This window comes from Anser anser, assembly GCF_964211835.1.
Source record: "Anser anser genome assembly, chromosome: 22".
NCBI lineage: Eukaryota > Metazoa > Chordata > Aves > Anseriformes > Anatidae > Anser > Anser anser.
In genome coordinates this window covers 5,608,220-5,623,386 of record NC_139743.1, presented here as the reverse complement: position 1 = coordinate 5,623,386, position 15,167 = coordinate 5,608,220, and the positions used below count along the sequence as shown (strand labels likewise).

The 15,167-nt window shown below is 55.3% G+C and overlaps 1 protein-coding gene and 1 long non-coding RNA gene across 3 annotated transcripts in view; one reads left to right on the top strand and one right to left on the bottom strand.

Annotated features, from left to right (window-relative positions):
* Positions 1–1,903, top strand: part of LOC310885400 — a 106,999-nt gene extending 105,096 nt beyond the window's left edge. Inside the window, exon 3 of the long non-coding RNA XR_014574782.1 lies at positions 1,705–1,903. This is a non-coding gene — a long non-coding RNA (uncharacterized lncRNA). The remainder of the gene's footprint in view (positions 1–1,704) is intronic.
* The window catches only part of SORL1 (sortilin related receptor 1), a 42,599-nt gene that overhangs the window by 11,669 nt on the left and 15,763 nt on the right, over positions 1–15,167 (bottom strand). Inside the window, exons 12-34 of one of the 2 annotated variants that reach the window (XM_083808652.1) lie at positions 14,805–14,893; positions 14,522–14,700; positions 13,780–13,966; positions 12,634–12,762; positions 12,310–12,395; positions 11,001–11,173; positions 10,692–10,823; positions 9,911–10,002; positions 9,189–9,435; positions 8,717–8,855; positions 8,377–8,550; positions 8,099–8,212; positions 7,590–7,712; positions 6,829–6,948; positions 4,525–4,647; positions 4,270–4,377; positions 3,885–4,016; positions 3,510–3,641; positions 2,709–2,843; positions 2,279–2,434; positions 1,910–2,059; positions 1,299–1,427; positions 320–446 (exon numbers count right to left, since the gene is read on the bottom strand). In XM_083808652.1, the coding sequence (XP_083664778.1) occupies positions 320–446; positions 1,299–1,427; positions 1,910–2,059; positions 2,279–2,434; positions 2,709–2,843; positions 3,510–3,641; positions 3,885–4,016; positions 4,270–4,377; positions 4,525–4,647; positions 6,829–6,948; positions 7,590–7,712; positions 8,099–8,212; positions 8,377–8,550; positions 8,717–8,855; positions 9,189–9,435; positions 9,911–10,002; positions 10,692–10,823; positions 11,001–11,173; positions 12,310–12,395; positions 12,634–12,762; positions 13,780–13,966; positions 14,522–14,700; positions 14,805–14,893 (3,176 nt within the window). Of the gene's footprint in view, positions 1–319; positions 447–1,298; positions 1,428–1,909; positions 2,060–2,278; positions 2,435–2,708; positions 2,844–3,509; positions 3,642–3,884; positions 4,017–4,269; positions 4,378–4,524; positions 4,651–6,828; positions 6,949–7,589; positions 7,713–8,098; positions 8,213–8,376; positions 8,551–8,716; positions 8,856–9,188; positions 9,436–9,910; positions 10,003–10,691; positions 10,824–11,000; positions 11,174–12,309; positions 12,396–12,633; positions 12,763–13,779; positions 13,967–14,521; positions 14,701–14,804; positions 14,894–15,167 lie in introns of both variants that reach the window. The other variant, XM_083808651.1, reaches the window with a different exon arrangement.

Genomic DNA, 15,167 nt, shown 5'->3' with positions numbered 1-15,167 from the left:
TTGTTAGCAGCCCCACAAAGACGAGACCCAAGCAGAAACAGAAAACCCAATATACCCACATTTCTGTCCGAGTAAACAATTTGAAGGAAACAAAGACAGCTTTTCACAAATGTCCCCTAGTTGCTGCTATTTTGGGTCTGCTTTGCAACGAAGCATTAGAAGATTTTCCAAACAGAAATAGACTGCAAAGCTCCATCCTCTGGGGCTCGATTCGGTACGGTGCTTTGCTGCAAATACGTGCGTGCTGCTACCTCTGCTCGTGTTTCTCCTGTCCTTTCCTTGCCACAACCAGCCGCGGGTCGTGCAGTAAGTGGTGTACCTGTAATACACGTTGTAGACACAGGAGGTCGAGGACATCCTCTTTGGCCGAGCCCATGTCAGAGTGACGGCGCCGGAGAAATCGGCCGTCCACTGCAGGTTCTGGACTTTGTACACGATGGTGTCATCTGGGGGAGCAAGAGGGGGAGTTAGTCTGCTGGAGGAAAACGAGCCCTTTGCCAGGAACAGAAAGGGGAGTTTTGTTCATGGCACCCACAACATCTGGAGGTAGAAACAGTAATGTGACTGAGGGGAGTGTTTGAAACATGCAAATTAGATGTGTAATTTGGGTGGGGAAGGGTGGGCAGTGCAGAGCAGGAACATCCCCCTGGTGCTCCTAGGGCTCCCCAGAACAGATCTTGGGTGTCTTTGTGCTGCATCATGCAAACACCCTCTTTTCCCAAGGAAGGATAAAGCATGGCTGCTGATGAAATACTCTCTAACGTCATTCTGGAAGGGTATCAGTGCAAGCTAAGTCACTTCTCTACTTGTGTGCTGGATCTGTGCTGTCACTGTGAGCCACCCAGGGCTCCTCTGTGGGGTTGTCCATGTCATGTCTCGTGTTCAGCAGCAGGACCAAAGCTGAGACTGGGAATCTGGGCAGCAGTGTGCTGGGGCAAGGGGAGAGGCATGGGCGAGCCCAGCCGGATGAGCTTTCCAAGGGAAAACAGATGGTTTTCCCTGGGTGTAGACTCCCCATGAATCTCCGCAGTGCCTCCCCCCTTCACCAACTAGCCTCTCCCAATCAATATTTAATTAAGGAACTAAAACCTGACTGATGCTCAAGGCCCCGAGCAGGTGAGTAGGACCATGGTGCATCTCGCGGCTGGGCAGAGACAGCGATCGATTGCGGTTCTTTGCCCAGGGCCAGCTGCAGCACACATCCCCCTGTCCCCCGGGGCCACCAGATGTGGTGGTGACGATGGAAAATAGCTGGGAAATGGGGTGTGCAGGAGAAAGGGCAGCGGGCGGCAGCTTACCCGTGCAGTTCCTCTCGTCGCTGCCGTCTGAGCAGTCCAGGTACCCGTCGCAGCGCTCCGCCACCATCAGGCAGGCCTCGCCGTCCTCGCACTTGTAGCCATGAGGGCACGGCAGGGTGCTGTGCGTTGCTGCAAGGCAGAAAGGGTGCAGGGCTCAGCGCCACGAGGGTCCCGCACCGGCATGGGGCTGTTCGTGGTGCCAGGTGCTGGTGCAAAAGCATTCTGCGTCCTGGCAAAGTGTTTCGGCATGACTACAGAGCCACCATGAGGAAAACCCGGGGCTTATCCCACCAGGGGGGTGGCAGAGTCACCTCCTTAGATCTTGGGATTTAAGAGGCGGGTGGGTGTGGCGCTTAAGGACATGGTTTGGAAGTACTGAGTGATGGATGGACTTATGGTCTTACAGGTATTTCCAACCTAAATGAAATGAAATCCATTCTATGAAATCCACAGCTGGACTTCTAACGGAACAGGCACTGCTGCTTTGGGCTTTTTTTTTTTTTTTCTTCCTTTTTTACTGCATGGATTCCACCAGCGATAAACCCTCCCGTCCTCGCAAAGAGCATCCCAAGGGAAGGAGCCAGGCGAGACGCTCTTGGCCCCGCACTTACGGCAGTTCCTCTCGTCCGTGCCGTCCTGGCAGTCCCGCCGGCCGTCGCAGCGCTTCCAGTTGGGGATGCACTTGTGCAGCTGCTGGCACTCGAACTCGAACCTGCTGCAGCGGCCCCGCGGCGCCGGGGAGGTGGCCGTCACGTTGGGGCCTGCGGGCAGGAGAAGTGAGGAGAGCACCCAAGGCTGCCAGCAGGAGGGACCGAAAGCTGTCCCCAGGTCCTGACTCCACTAGATGGCAATGTCTTCCCATCCAGCAGGTGGATGGCTCCCGCTGGGGTGCCCAAATTTGCGATGCAAATTGCTGGGGTGCAAGGCAGCGGTGCCGGCAGGCATTCGGGAGGAAGGGGGTGAGGAAGAGAAAAGCTTACGGGAGGTGGGACAGGCATCCTCGTCGGAGCCGTCGGCGCAGTCCTTGTACCCGTCGCAGACCCAGCTGTTCACGATGCAGGCACCGCTGTTGCAGCGGTAGTGGTTGGGCAGGCACGTCGGCGGGGCGGCTGCGGTGACAGGAACCACTGGGGAGCCTGAAAGGACACCGAACGGAGCGGCTCTTGGGGGCTGCTCCTGTGCACGGGTGCAGACTGAGCCTGCCCCCAGAAGCCAGCCAGCCCCCGTGGTGGAGGGGAGCAGGGAGCAAGCCAGGCATCGCAAGCCCCGTGTTTTATCTGCATTGTGTCCTCGCAGCTCCCGATCAGGGGGTTCAGAAAGGCAGAAGTCCCATACGAGGGGGATTTTGGGGCCGTGGGGTTGGCACAGGGTCCTGCACACAGAGTATTACGGAGCACAGTGGGCCCTCACCCTCGCACTCCTTCTCATCCGACCAGTCCCCGCAGTCGTTCTCCTCGTCGCACTTCCACCGGTTGGGGATGCAGTGCCCGTTCCCGCACTGGAACTGGTAGTACCGGGAGCAGTTCGGGGCCTCTGTTGGGTTTTCTGATGAGGAGAGGAGAGCCCTGTGAGCCCCAGTGTCATCTCAGCAGCCTTCAGCACAGCTGGGGCACAGGAGCACCAGCCCAGAGAGCATCACCCCAGCATCCCCCACACACAACTGTGGGTTCTCTCTTCTTCTCCAGCATCCCCATTCCTCCCAGCCCTCCCTGGCCTGGTGTCACCACCCCAATGTCTGCGTGCTGGGTGCTCCATGGCCGGACACCACCTACGATCTCAGAACCAGAGCTGACGGTGAAATTCATCCAGAGCATGGCAGGAAGGGAGAAGCAAACCCTGCCACTCGGAAATGAAGCCGCAGCTGCTTCGTCTGGCTCCGCACAGCTCCTAAAGCTACCGAGGGAACATTGATAAATATTGAGCTTGGCTGTAAGCTGCCTCTCTGCTGCGGGCCGGGAAGCTGTGGAGTAAATATGGTCACACAAGGCTTAGTCAAGCACAACATGTGCCTGCCGTATCGGATTTTCAGTGTGCTCCAGTTATCTACTTGCAAGAAGAAGAAAATGACAGAGATCTATATACAAGATGCTCTGCAATGTGCAAGTGGGATGGTGCACACATGCACGTGGGGGTATACAGAACAGAAAGAAGCCTGTTTTCTGGGCCCCAAAATTCAAAGGGGGTGACAAGGGACCTCGAGGTACTGCTCACCACAGTTTGCTTCGTCCGAGTAATCGCCGCAGTCATCCATGCCGTCGCACTTCCACACCAGGCTGATGCACACGCCGTTCTGGCACTGGAAGCTGAACTGGTCGCAGGTGCGGTGGAACTCGGGGTCCTGGGCTGCAGGGGTGGCATGGAGGGAAACCAGAGGGTTAGCATGGAGACTACGGGAATCCCATCATGGAGGACGAAGGAAGGTGAACCCTCAGAGACCATCTGGACTTTAGAAAGCAAAGTATTAGAGTCCAGGGCCACTGTTAGGTGACCTGGCAGCATTCTGGTACCCTCCCCACGCCTCTGGTTCCCTTCTCTCTCCATCCCTCCTCGTGCAAAGTGCCCTGAGATGCGCGATATCATGCTTACAGCATCCAGCGTAGTTGGCGTCCTCATCTGATCCGTCTCGGCACTGGACGATGCCATCACACACCATGGAGTGGAACAAGCACTGCTGCCGGTTCTTGCACACGAAATCCATGTAGCGGGTACACAGGGGCTCTGGGGAAAGGGGAGTTCAGGAGGAGGGGATGGCGTCTTGGCAGGCATTGCCAGCAGGGAGGACACTGATTTGGACAAACCCGAGCTCAGCGTCCAGATTTCACGGAGCTACAGAAAGTTTCCAGGGCCAACAGACTGAGCGCTGTCCCTGCACAGACTGCCCTCACCCGATAATGTCCCGATACCCTTTCCCTCATGCCTTGAGCCCGGCAGCCCTCACTGCCGAGGCCCCACCAGCCCCCCGGGTGCTCACCGCAGTGCTGCTCGTCTGAGGCATCGGAGCAGTCGGTGATGCCATCGCAGTGCTTGCTGGTCGGGATGCAAGTCCCATTGGGGCACTGGAAGCCGTTGCACTTTTTTTCTGAAAAAAATCAGAATTAGGTGGATTTTGTTGGTTTTCTCTTCGATACAAAAAGCCGCAGCGCAGCCCCGACTCCCTTTTTCCCTGTATCTGCCCTCTTTTGGAGGGTCGTCTCCCTGGGTTTGCAGAAATGTCCCCAGGCCGTACCGCAGTCGGCAGGGTCCTCGTCGGAGCCGTCCTGGCAGTCGGCGTCGCCGTCGCAAGCCCAGCGCTGCGGGATGCAGTGGCCGTTGAGGCACTGGAAGCTGGAGGCCTCGCAGGTGTGGGACACTGCTGGAAGCAGAGCAGAGAGCGGTGCTGAGCACAGGGCACTCAGCACCACGCAGCCCTGCGCCCTCCCTCTGCACCGGCGCATCGTGTCGTGCCGGGTCCCAGCACGGATTCACATCTCTGTGGCACGAGTTCACACCCAGGCAAGACAGTGCTGGGAATCTGGGTCCCCCCTGGGCTATGCTGTGATCTTTTTCTCTCTGTTGTATTTGCTCACAAGCCCGCTGTGCCCCAGGGATGGTTTTCAGAGGCTTCTCAGTAGTACTAATGCTCTCCAAAGCCGGGAGCCTCTTTCCCTTTGATCCCAACCCTAGACGAGTGTGGGCACAAGTGACTGTGGCTGCATCTTGCTGCTGATGGCAAGAAATGGCAGAGCAAACGAGCAAAATTTTGCCAGGGTGGCAGGGTCCCTGTTCAGGGACACCAGGACAGAGGCAGTGAGCAGGAACGGGTGGCACCGAGGGGCATTGGGGATGGTCTGGAATTAAGGCAGGCGAGGCTTTTCTGTGCTCCCACAGCAACCTAGAAATACAAGTCTCTTAAAAACAAGGAGGAAAATTAACTCTATCCCAGCTGAAACCAGGACAGGGTTTCAAGGGGATCAGGGCCCCAGCCTTTTTTAGGGTCCTGTTGCAGAAGTATCTGCCTGTGGGGGATGCTGGTTGAAGCCTAACGTACGTTGTCGCTTTAAAGACAAATGCCGCTCTTCAACCAGGAGAGCACTTGTCACTATTGAGAAGAAAAGCAATGTGCAACTTAATTAAATTGCATGCTGGTGAATTTCAGGTTAGCTAGTGACGTGTCCTTGCAGATATTTCTGAATGCTACAGTTTTGTGGCAGTAATATTCTATTAGGTATTCCGTGTGAAATGTAATTATTTTAGATAAGAGCAATAAATGCAGCCAGTGGAGTCAGATGAAATGTTTCTCAAATAATTGTGATCCTCTTAGATAATTTCAACTTTAGGCTTTACAAACCCGATATGCGTTTTGAAGTAGGTTCCGTTCCTGTAGTAATTCTCTCTGGAGAAACTCATATGAGAGATAAGTGCTACCAATATAAATTAAACCTCCTCGCGCAGCCACACACACGGAATACCAACCACCCCAGTCCCCAGCGCATCACCGCAAACCCTGCGTGCTCCAGGCGGGTTCAGCGCTGCAGGGGGAGGATGCAGGAGCTCAGCACGGCGGCTCCCATCCCCCGGGGGCTCTCGTGGGCCCCGCGGGGCTCCCCTTGCCCCGTCAGCCCATCTGCTCTGATGCTGGCTGATATCTGGTCTCTCCTGTGTATCGCTTTACAATGTGACCTTATGGATTTCACTGGTGGAATGAAGCACTGTCTACTCTCAAAAGCCTTTTCTAAATCATGCAAATATTTGTTTGTGTGTTGTTGTTTTGGTACTATTATTCTTTTAATGAAAAAGACCAATACATTGTTATCTGGTGGATTTTCTGATGAGGAATAGGCTCTATCTGGGTGTTGACTTTAGGAGACGGTCAGTTTTACACTGGTGTTGAGGACAGTTGAGTGCTGTGACTGTCAGAGCACGAGGCTCAGAGGTGCAGGGCATGATGCACAAGGTGAGGACTAGCGTTTCTTGCAACCGGGTGGCATCCATGTGAGTTATAAGCAAAAAAGTGAGCAGATCTGCCACTTGTGACTCCATAGCCATGCCGCCCACTTTTCTGAAGCCATGGAGAACAGCAAGGCTGCTTACAAGAGGAGCCACCTCCCCAACAAATCTGTCTCTCCTTTGCAGCCTCTCCGCAATTTCTTGCTCTGCAGAAAATGCCTGTTTTCTGCAACGTGCTTAATGGCAAGAAACCGGTCAGAGTTCAAGCTCTGAAAGGAGATCAGTGCACACTGCCCTGTTTGTTGCCTTGCTGCAACAAAGGAACCCATTTTGCACACAAGTATCCTTTGGCTGCCCGGCGGCCACGGCCCCGCTTCGCTATTCAGTGCGCCTTCAAAGGCACGGCCGCCGTGGCACGACACATTGCAGCACCTCGGGCTGCTGAGGATGCACTGGGAGCAGCCCGTGGTGGTGCAAAACATGGTGTAAAACCATTCTCACCAAGAGCCACGCTAGTGAAAGCCCTCAAATGCTGTTTGGAGAGGTTGCGAGCCTGTAAGGAGTGACGGCAGCAGAAGGTTATCAAAGACATCAAAGTGCTTACCGGTGCAGTTGGCTTCATCAGACCAGTCCCTGCAGTCGTTATCGCCATCGCACATCCAGGAAAGACGAATGCACATCCCTGAGCTGCAGCTGAACTCATCACTTCTGCACTGGTGAGCCTCTGCAAACAAGCACAGGCACTTTTCAGGTGCTTTGGGGGCTGGGGGAGAGGAGGAAGACAATTTCACGCAGCCGATGGACCGAGGAGAGGAGGCTGATGGTTCAGAAGCAACAGCCCATGCAGCCCTGCAAAGCAGAGCCATCATAAAAGCAGCTTTTCCTGCCTTGTCCCTAGCCCTGGACGACCCAGAGGTCCCATCCTGCTCTGTTTACCAGTGTCTTCTCTCCTTCAGTTCAGCACTGACCTCTCTGAATCGCTGAGCTGGAGATGGATGGCCACAAACACGGGAACACCGAGCAACCCACGCCTCCCATGCGTCTGCTGGGCGGCTGCCCAAGGTCAGCCTTTAATCTCTCCCAAATATTTGGCTTTGAGTTACAGGGGAACCCAAGGAGCAGAGCAGGAGCTGGATGACAGCGGCACAGAAGCCTCCCTGCCAGACCGCAGCAAGGGGGGAATCACTGCACGGCCTCGCTGGCTTCTTGCATCCCTTATCTCCTGCCCAGAACACGATGGGAGGAGGTGGTTTTTGGCCAGGGTGAACACAAGGGGATCTGAAGCAGCACTGCCTTGCCCGACATCAGGCTTTCATCCCTCGCGCAGGGACAGGGAAGGAAATTTCAGGCCGGGAGGCAGCTCACCGCAGTGACTTTCATCGCTGTTATCTCCGCAGTCGTCCTCCAGGTCGCACTTGTAGGACAGCGGGATGCAGGTCCCTGAGCCCCGGCAGCGGAACTGGGTCTCAGCGTCACACACCGTGGTGGCTGATGCGGCGGGGAGAGGAAGAGGAGGAGGAGGTCAGGGTCGTGGGGAGGGGACAGATCCTGCCACCACAGGCATGCATGAAGGAGAGGGAGAGCATCCCGCAGAGCCTCGCTCAATGCAGCCTGGAGCATTGCTTTGACGTCAATGTCAGTTTTGGGGAACAGGGCTGAAACTCATCCCGCCCCACTGCTTGCAAGCCAGGGCAGAAAACTCAATGGGCAAATGATGCAGGGCACCGGTTGCCTGGCCAGCTCGGGATATCATCCCTGGGAGCACCTCTTACTCCCCCTGACTATACAGGGAGCATAAGCGGTCAGCTCAGGTGCAGTGCCGCCACAGCAGACATCTAAATTTGGAGGGGCGAACGCCAGCGCAGGACACTCACGGCAGTTCTTCTCGTCGCTCATGTCCCCGCAGTCATTGTCGTTGTCACACTGCCAAATGCTGTTGATGCAGTTCCCATTGAAGCATCTGTACTGGTTGGGCAGACACGTGTTTTCTGGTGCAGAGGGGAAAACAAAAACAAGTCGGCATGAGGCATGACGCTGCGTTTTGGGACAGCAGGCTGTCTCCTTGTCCAAAGGGCAGCAGGAGAGGCTTTGAAACAGCAGAAGCTGCCACCTCGCAAGGCAAAGCAGCAGCAGGAACTGAGCCTGGTTTTACCTTCCTTCAGGCAAGTGTTGTTCTTCATGACGTAGCCGCGAGGACAGTCGCACCTCACCTCCCCTGTGGGCAGCACGGAGCTGGAAACCCCCTCGGGGCACTTGCAGCTCCGGCCATTGTTGGATTTGGGCAGGCAGAGCAGGCTGCAGGGGTGGGCGATGCAGGCGTTCTGCCCTGGCACCGGGGGAAGGAGGGGGACACCATCAGGGGGCTGCAGACCCCGCGGGAAGCCCCATCCCACCCAGAACCCAGCTTTCAGTTCGCACCCCTGGTTCCTTTCAGGCTGGGAAAAGCCCTCTGGAGATCGTACACCCATCTAAAAAAGAAGCCAGTCCATTACCTGTTGTTTTTCCTTTGTAAAATATTTTCATGTCCATGATCCCATTTAACCGGCCGACCAAAGTCTCCATCCTGGAGCCGCTGGTTTTGGATGCTCGGAAGATGCTCAGCTGCGACCAGTCGTTCCAGTAGATATCATTCTGAAACAGAGGCCAAGCTGTCGGTGCCCCCTTGCACTACAGCACCCAGGCACCCTGCAGTCATGGGGCAGCAGAGTGCAAACCCTCCCCAGCCCGTGGGGAGGAAGATGAGGAAGGACCTGAACTGGGATTTGAGCGTGAGTGGAAGCAGAAGGGGCTAGCTTCAGGGGGCTGTGGGAACACACCCGGAGCAGAAACAGAGCTAGCACCATGCTAGCTCCTTCCCACCAAGCCCAATGTGCTAAAGGCTCCTCATCCACCTGCCCTATGCAAGCAGCAGCCGCAGAGTGTGTGCAATGGGAATGTGTATAAAATGAGAGGCTGCAGCAATACCTTAAATACAGCAATAGCGTAGGGGTGCGGGAGGCTGTCCAGGATCACGGATCTCTGCAGCCCGTTGAAATCCACCCTCTCGATCCTGTCCATGTAGGCTTCGGTCCAGTAGATCCAGCGGTCGTCCACTGAGATGCCGTTGGGCCACCGCACGCCCTCCGAGACGATGCAGCCGGCCGAGGACCCGTCCATGTCGCTTCTGTAAATGCCGGGTCTGGAGTCTCCCCAGTCGGTCCAGAACATCAGCCTGCAACAAGCAGAGAGCGTACCCGAAATAACAACAAACCAGCATGTCACGAGGGAACAGGTTATCAAGCGGTGTTTGAATGCTTTACATTCCCCGTCTCTTGCAAGATGTGCCTTTGGGAAAGGAGCTCTTTGCAAGTCAAATGAGCGCGAGCGGCAGATCTGCGAGCAGAAGGCAGGATTATTTAGCTGCAGTTTCTGGGGCATGAGTGCAGCTGGAGGTTACCTAGCTGTGAGCTGCTGTGTGTAAGAGCTGGGAGCACTGCAAGGTGCTGATGTGGCTGTCAGGGTGGTGCTCGTGCTCTAACCAGCCACAGGAGTGCAGCCGGGGTCTGTCGGTGCCTCCCCATCTCCCCCAAGCCTTGCCTGCAGCATGGGTTCTGCATGAATGTGGTGGTGAAGGAGAGGGCTTGGTCTGCGTGGTGCCACCTAGGAATACCAAGGGACCAGGCTGCCACGGGTGGTTTCTTTCTTACCCTTCTCGGGGAACCAGGGCGAGGGCTCTGGGTCGCTCAAGTATGGAGGAATTGAGGACGGTGAGACGCAGGTCTCCGTCCGGATTGGCAACCTGGAGTCGCGATGGAAGAGAAAGGCTGTGCTTAGTGTGGGCTGCTGCACCCCCTAAAGCTTCGTGAAACCTGGGGGATTTAATTAGTGCATCCTAATAGAATAGCTGCCATGGGCACAAGGAGCAGGTACTGTAAGGTGGACGACAACAGATGGTAGGGGTGGTGAATTTATCGGCAGTTTGGTGTCACCGAAGGAGCTCTATTTGCAACCCACCTGGCTGGGTGTGGGTGTTGCTTTTTCCCCCTCACTCTGGCCTCACAAACTGACCTCAGGGCTTAATATTGTCACGTTCTCAGGCGACAAGTGTAGGATGCAAGGAAAAGGTTGCACCAGGGGAGCTTTGGGTCAGATATTAGGACGAATTTCTTCACAGAGAGGGTGGACAAGGGGCTGCCCAGGGCAGTGGTGGAGGCCCCTTCCCTGGAGCTAGTTAGGAGATGCGTGGACATGGCACTAAGGGACACAGTTTAGTGGTGGGACTTGGTAGGTCAGGTTGATGGTTGGACTTGATAATCTTGAAGGTCTTTTCCAACCTAGATGGTTCTGTAGACCCAAAGCAGCATCACACCGTGCTGCAGGTGAGGGCTGGGGCTCAGTCATGGCTCTCTAGCAGCATCTCAGGGCCCAGCTGCCCCAAAGGTGCCCTTCTGCAGTCCCCTCTTTGCAGCACGGGTGGTGTGGCCATACCTCGATTTTGGGAATCCCAGCATTGACCCAGTACAGCAACCGACTGAGAGGTTCAAAGGCCAAGGCTTCTACTGTTTCCAGCCCAGTGCTTACGATTATTTCTTGCCCAGAGCTGCCATTGAGACAAAGACGCTGGGAAAATAAAAAAAATTAAAAAATGAACACAAGTAAGAAAGCAGGAACATTCCCAGCCTCGAGATTAGCAGAGGCAGGCGTGCCAGACAAGCCGCACAGAGCTGAGTGATGAGAAACGCCTGAAATCGGCCTCTCAGCTCAGTCCTGCCCCGGTGGCAGGAGCCCCCCGCTCACCTGGATGATGTCAAGGGTGACGTCGGCCCAGTACAAGCAGTTGTGCTCGTAGTCAAAATCGAGGGCGACCGCCCCACGCAGCCCGGCTAGTGGCAGCTCCTCGCTGACGCCCGAGGAGAGGTCGTAGCGGTGGATGGAGTAGCGGGTGGCGTACAGGATGAACTCGTTCTCCTCTGCGGGGACAGGGCGCTCATCACCTGGGCACCTCAGGCCCTTTGGGGATGCTCAAGTGGTGCAAGGGCATTTTGTCTTCCCCCCCTGCTCTCGTGCTAAGGCACCATGGCATAACAAAGGCAAAGGCCCTTGTCTCAGTGGGATTAGGCTAATTAGGATACACTAATAGCCTTACTCGCTCCCTTTATTCACTTGTGCCCCAGGAAAACCCTCCAGCCATTGTTTATCCAGAGGGCCGAAGGAGGAGGCAAGGATGGCAAAAAGCACCGTGACCGCTTCCTTCCTCCGCTAGCGTGCTGCCAATTAGGAACAAAATGCTGCTCTCTGCTCCTCCAAATTCTCATAAAAAAGTGAGAGCGCTGTCCCGGGGGACACCTTCTCAGCAGAAGCTGTCCCAGCATGGGTTGTGTTCCTGATGTGCACAGGATGGTGCGCAACAGGAACCTGGCCCGGGAAAAAGTCTCCCGGGCGTTAGCACGGTACAAGCAAAGCCCAATAATGCTATTAACGAGGGAGGCTGATGGCAGGGAGTAGCTCTGGCTCTGCACCCCTAATGAGATTATATGGAGATAGGAAACGGATACCGTACACCCGAGGGTTACCATGGCGCGAGCCAACACGGATCCGAAGACGATCAACAAACGCTCTGGGAACACGGCATTGCAAAGCCCGGCCAGGAAAGGACCGTGGATTTATTTTCCGATCGCCAGGGCCCGTCACAGCATGCCCAGAGCAGCTCTCCAAATAGCTGCAGAGGGCTAGGAGGGGTGGAAATCACATCGGTGCTGGGCGAGGAGGAAAGCTACACGCGGTGAGGGCCCCGGGTGCGCCCTGCCTGCAGCGCGGTGCCAGCCTCGCGCAAATCCATCCCAGCTCGCTCTCGAGCTGCTGCGTGATGGCAGATTAAATTAAAGCTGCGAGGAGCAGAATGCAAATAGCTGGCAGCACGCAGGCACGAGAGCGTGTCAGTGCATCGTATGTGTGAGAGGAGAGAGCGTAGGGATGGAGGTGATGTCTTACGGGGTATGTGAGGCTGAAAGGGCAGCCTCTGCCCTGGTCCCTAGTAGCCATCGCTAATTTACACCTCAGGCACCAGCCGAAGGTGTCTGAATGAGGCTGTCCTGCTCGTACTCACCAGCCAGCGGGCACGGTACAAGCTCCCCTTCGAGCCGGGACTCGATGTCTCCACCTGTACACGTGTCCCCGGAGATCTTGCGGTAGCTGCAACACACAGAGCCAGGCAGCTTATCTCAAGAAAATTGGTAACGCCACCACGTGCAGCCAGAATAAACCCGTGGTCCTAAGCTCCAAATCAGATGTTGTGATGTATGGCTGAGCGTGCGATCCATTTAGTGCTGCTTACGGGGGTGTTCGTGTGTGTGCTTTAACAGTTTTAGCACCAGCAGCATAAATGCCAGTGTGGAGAGGATCGGGTTCCCCTCCCGAGCACAACACGTACCCTCGAGTCCTCTTGTAAGTTGAGCCAACGGGGCAAGGTACCGGTGGGTCGTACGGCTTCCCGGCAAATTCAGGGTCGGGGACGCAGACTTCTGATGATAAATCCTCACTCAGCTTAAAGCCAAAATCACTGCAAGGAGACAAATGAGGTGAGGAGGGAAGGGAGGGAAGGAAACCAGTGTCACTGCGCTGTGCTTTCTTCCCTCTATTTTCGCAAAGAAGTTTTAAGCTCTCTCTCGTGTATTATCAATATTTAGCTGTATACTAACACCGTACAGCCAAGACAGCTTTTTTCAGTGGGACATTTCACAAACACCTCACAAATAAGCCTCCCCGGGGCTGAGCAGCCTGGGCTGGGACAGGCAGTGAGGCAGAGCGGAGCCAGAGCACTCCGGGCTCCGAGCCCCCGCTCTGTGCCCGCTGCCTGATGTCTGCATCTCAGCTTTCCCCATCTGTAAAATGGGAGTTGAGGTGTGTTTGGAAAATGCCGTGGAGGAGGTTATATTGCTCTGATTTTGCCGTGGTTCCGAGGGAGGGAGCAGATCCCACCAGCCCTACTTTTTTTGCCCGTGACAAGCCAGCTTCACCTCTGGTCCCATTTCAGCACTGGGCAAGCAGGGCTCCTCAGCGCAAGGTACCAGGCATTTGAGCAGCTTCGAGCTCTGCTAAAAGCCCAGCCTGCAAAAAGCTGTTCGCTTCCTAACCCCAAACGTTTGCATCCAATTGCCAGAGCCCGTTTCCTAATCCCGACAGCTGTGCGGTTGCAGTGCCATGCACACTGCAGATAAAATGATACAGCAGGGCCAGCTGCTCCTGCTCGGGGTCACCGGGCTGTTTAGCAGAGCATCTCTGTGCGTGATGGCAAATTGTCTGCCGTCATTTGAAAGAAGGTGATGGATTAACAATACTTTCCTCTTCTAAAGAACCTTTCAGAGGCTCCCCAAAGGCTCGAGGGACATTAATTAAGTCTCGTGCCCCATTATTAATGAAAGGATGTTTTCAGTCTATTTAGTTTCCTCTTTGCTATAAAATCAAGCAGCGATACAAAGAGCTAAGTAAATTGGATGTTTGTCCACTTTGAGCGATTGGTCACAGATATTTATCTCAGACTTACAACCCAGACTAAAAGAAATTAATTGGTATTTACCATTCAAAGTCTTCCCTCGTACAAGAGCAGTTGGAGACCATGACAGGCCTGTCAAAATCCTCCCCATTGAAGCACGTCGCATGAGGAGTCCTCCTTTTGAAAACGGTTTTATGCCCCAGTAAGCATTCATTGCCTCTCTCGTCGGAGGGCGACCACAGCTTGTAGTCGTTCTCTGTGCAAGGGACCCCTACGAGAAGGGACAAGGTTGGCTTAAAAAATTGTGCAGGCAACCCAGAACGAAGGATTGGGAACAGGAGAGTGCCGGGTCCCCGGGGAGGATGCGCCAACCCCAGCCTCTCGCCCGGTCCCCGGCTCCGTGGTGGTGAGGTTGTGATGCCTCATGGAGCTGTTCTGGTTGCCAGACAGATCCGCTTCTAACAAAACGTCAAGGGAATCCGCTGCAAATTTTAGTCGAGCAAATTCCTCTGCCAAGCTTAAACTGCTCTTTGATTAAAAACGCTGCCTCGCAATCAAAGCTGAAACGGGTTATAAAACATTCATAGGCACAAGCCTTCAGAAGGTTTGTTCTTCTCTGTTCCTGCTGAACAAATCCCTCGGAGATGAGGGAGGGGGTTTGGGTGCGAGCGTCTCCAGCAGCCGTGTCCACATGGACAGGGGCATTTTTGGGGTGGATGCGCTGCGTGGGGACCAGCCGGGGTTTGGCAAGAGCTTTATTAAATTGAGCAACCTGGGACAGGATGGCTCTTGTGTGCCTGACATGGTCCTGGTGGTGTCCCCTTACCCAGCACGTCGGTGGTGTTGATCTGCAGGATCAGCCAGCTGTGGCCGTTCTCTTTGTACGAGCCGAAGATGGTGAATATGGTGCTCTTCTCCCCGGGCTCCGTCAGCAGCCCGTACACAAACACCGGCTTCTCCGAGAAGGTGAACGTTTTCCAGGTTTCCCCTTCGTTGGTGCTGTACCTGCAGAAAAAAAGGACCGGGATGTCCGCAGTGGGCAAGCCCTGCCCACACCAGGGCAACCTCTGGCCCCAGCCCGAGACCAGCCTCTGCTGTGCCTCCCTTACTTGAGCTGGTCGGTCTCCGTGCCTTGCGCGATGGCCACAAGAATGCCCCCGTGGTCGCCCCAGGTGTAATAATGGGGCCCCGACAGTGCCTGGAAGAGAAATGAGGGTGAAGGGAGAACATCAGGCCATGGGGATTGAGGGGTGCTAGGGCATTTTGCACATCCCAGCATCAAGACCCTGAGTTCGTGCACGTTAGGATGCCCCTGGCTTAACGCTGAGATCGCCCGCAGCAGAGCCACGTGGGATCAAGAGGAAAGTTTTGCTGGGCAGCACGCGTTGTCAGGACTGCTGTCTGACCCACACAAACCCCTCAGGTCACCAAGTGTCTGGAGGCACCAGAAATTCAGCTGATTATGGGCCGAC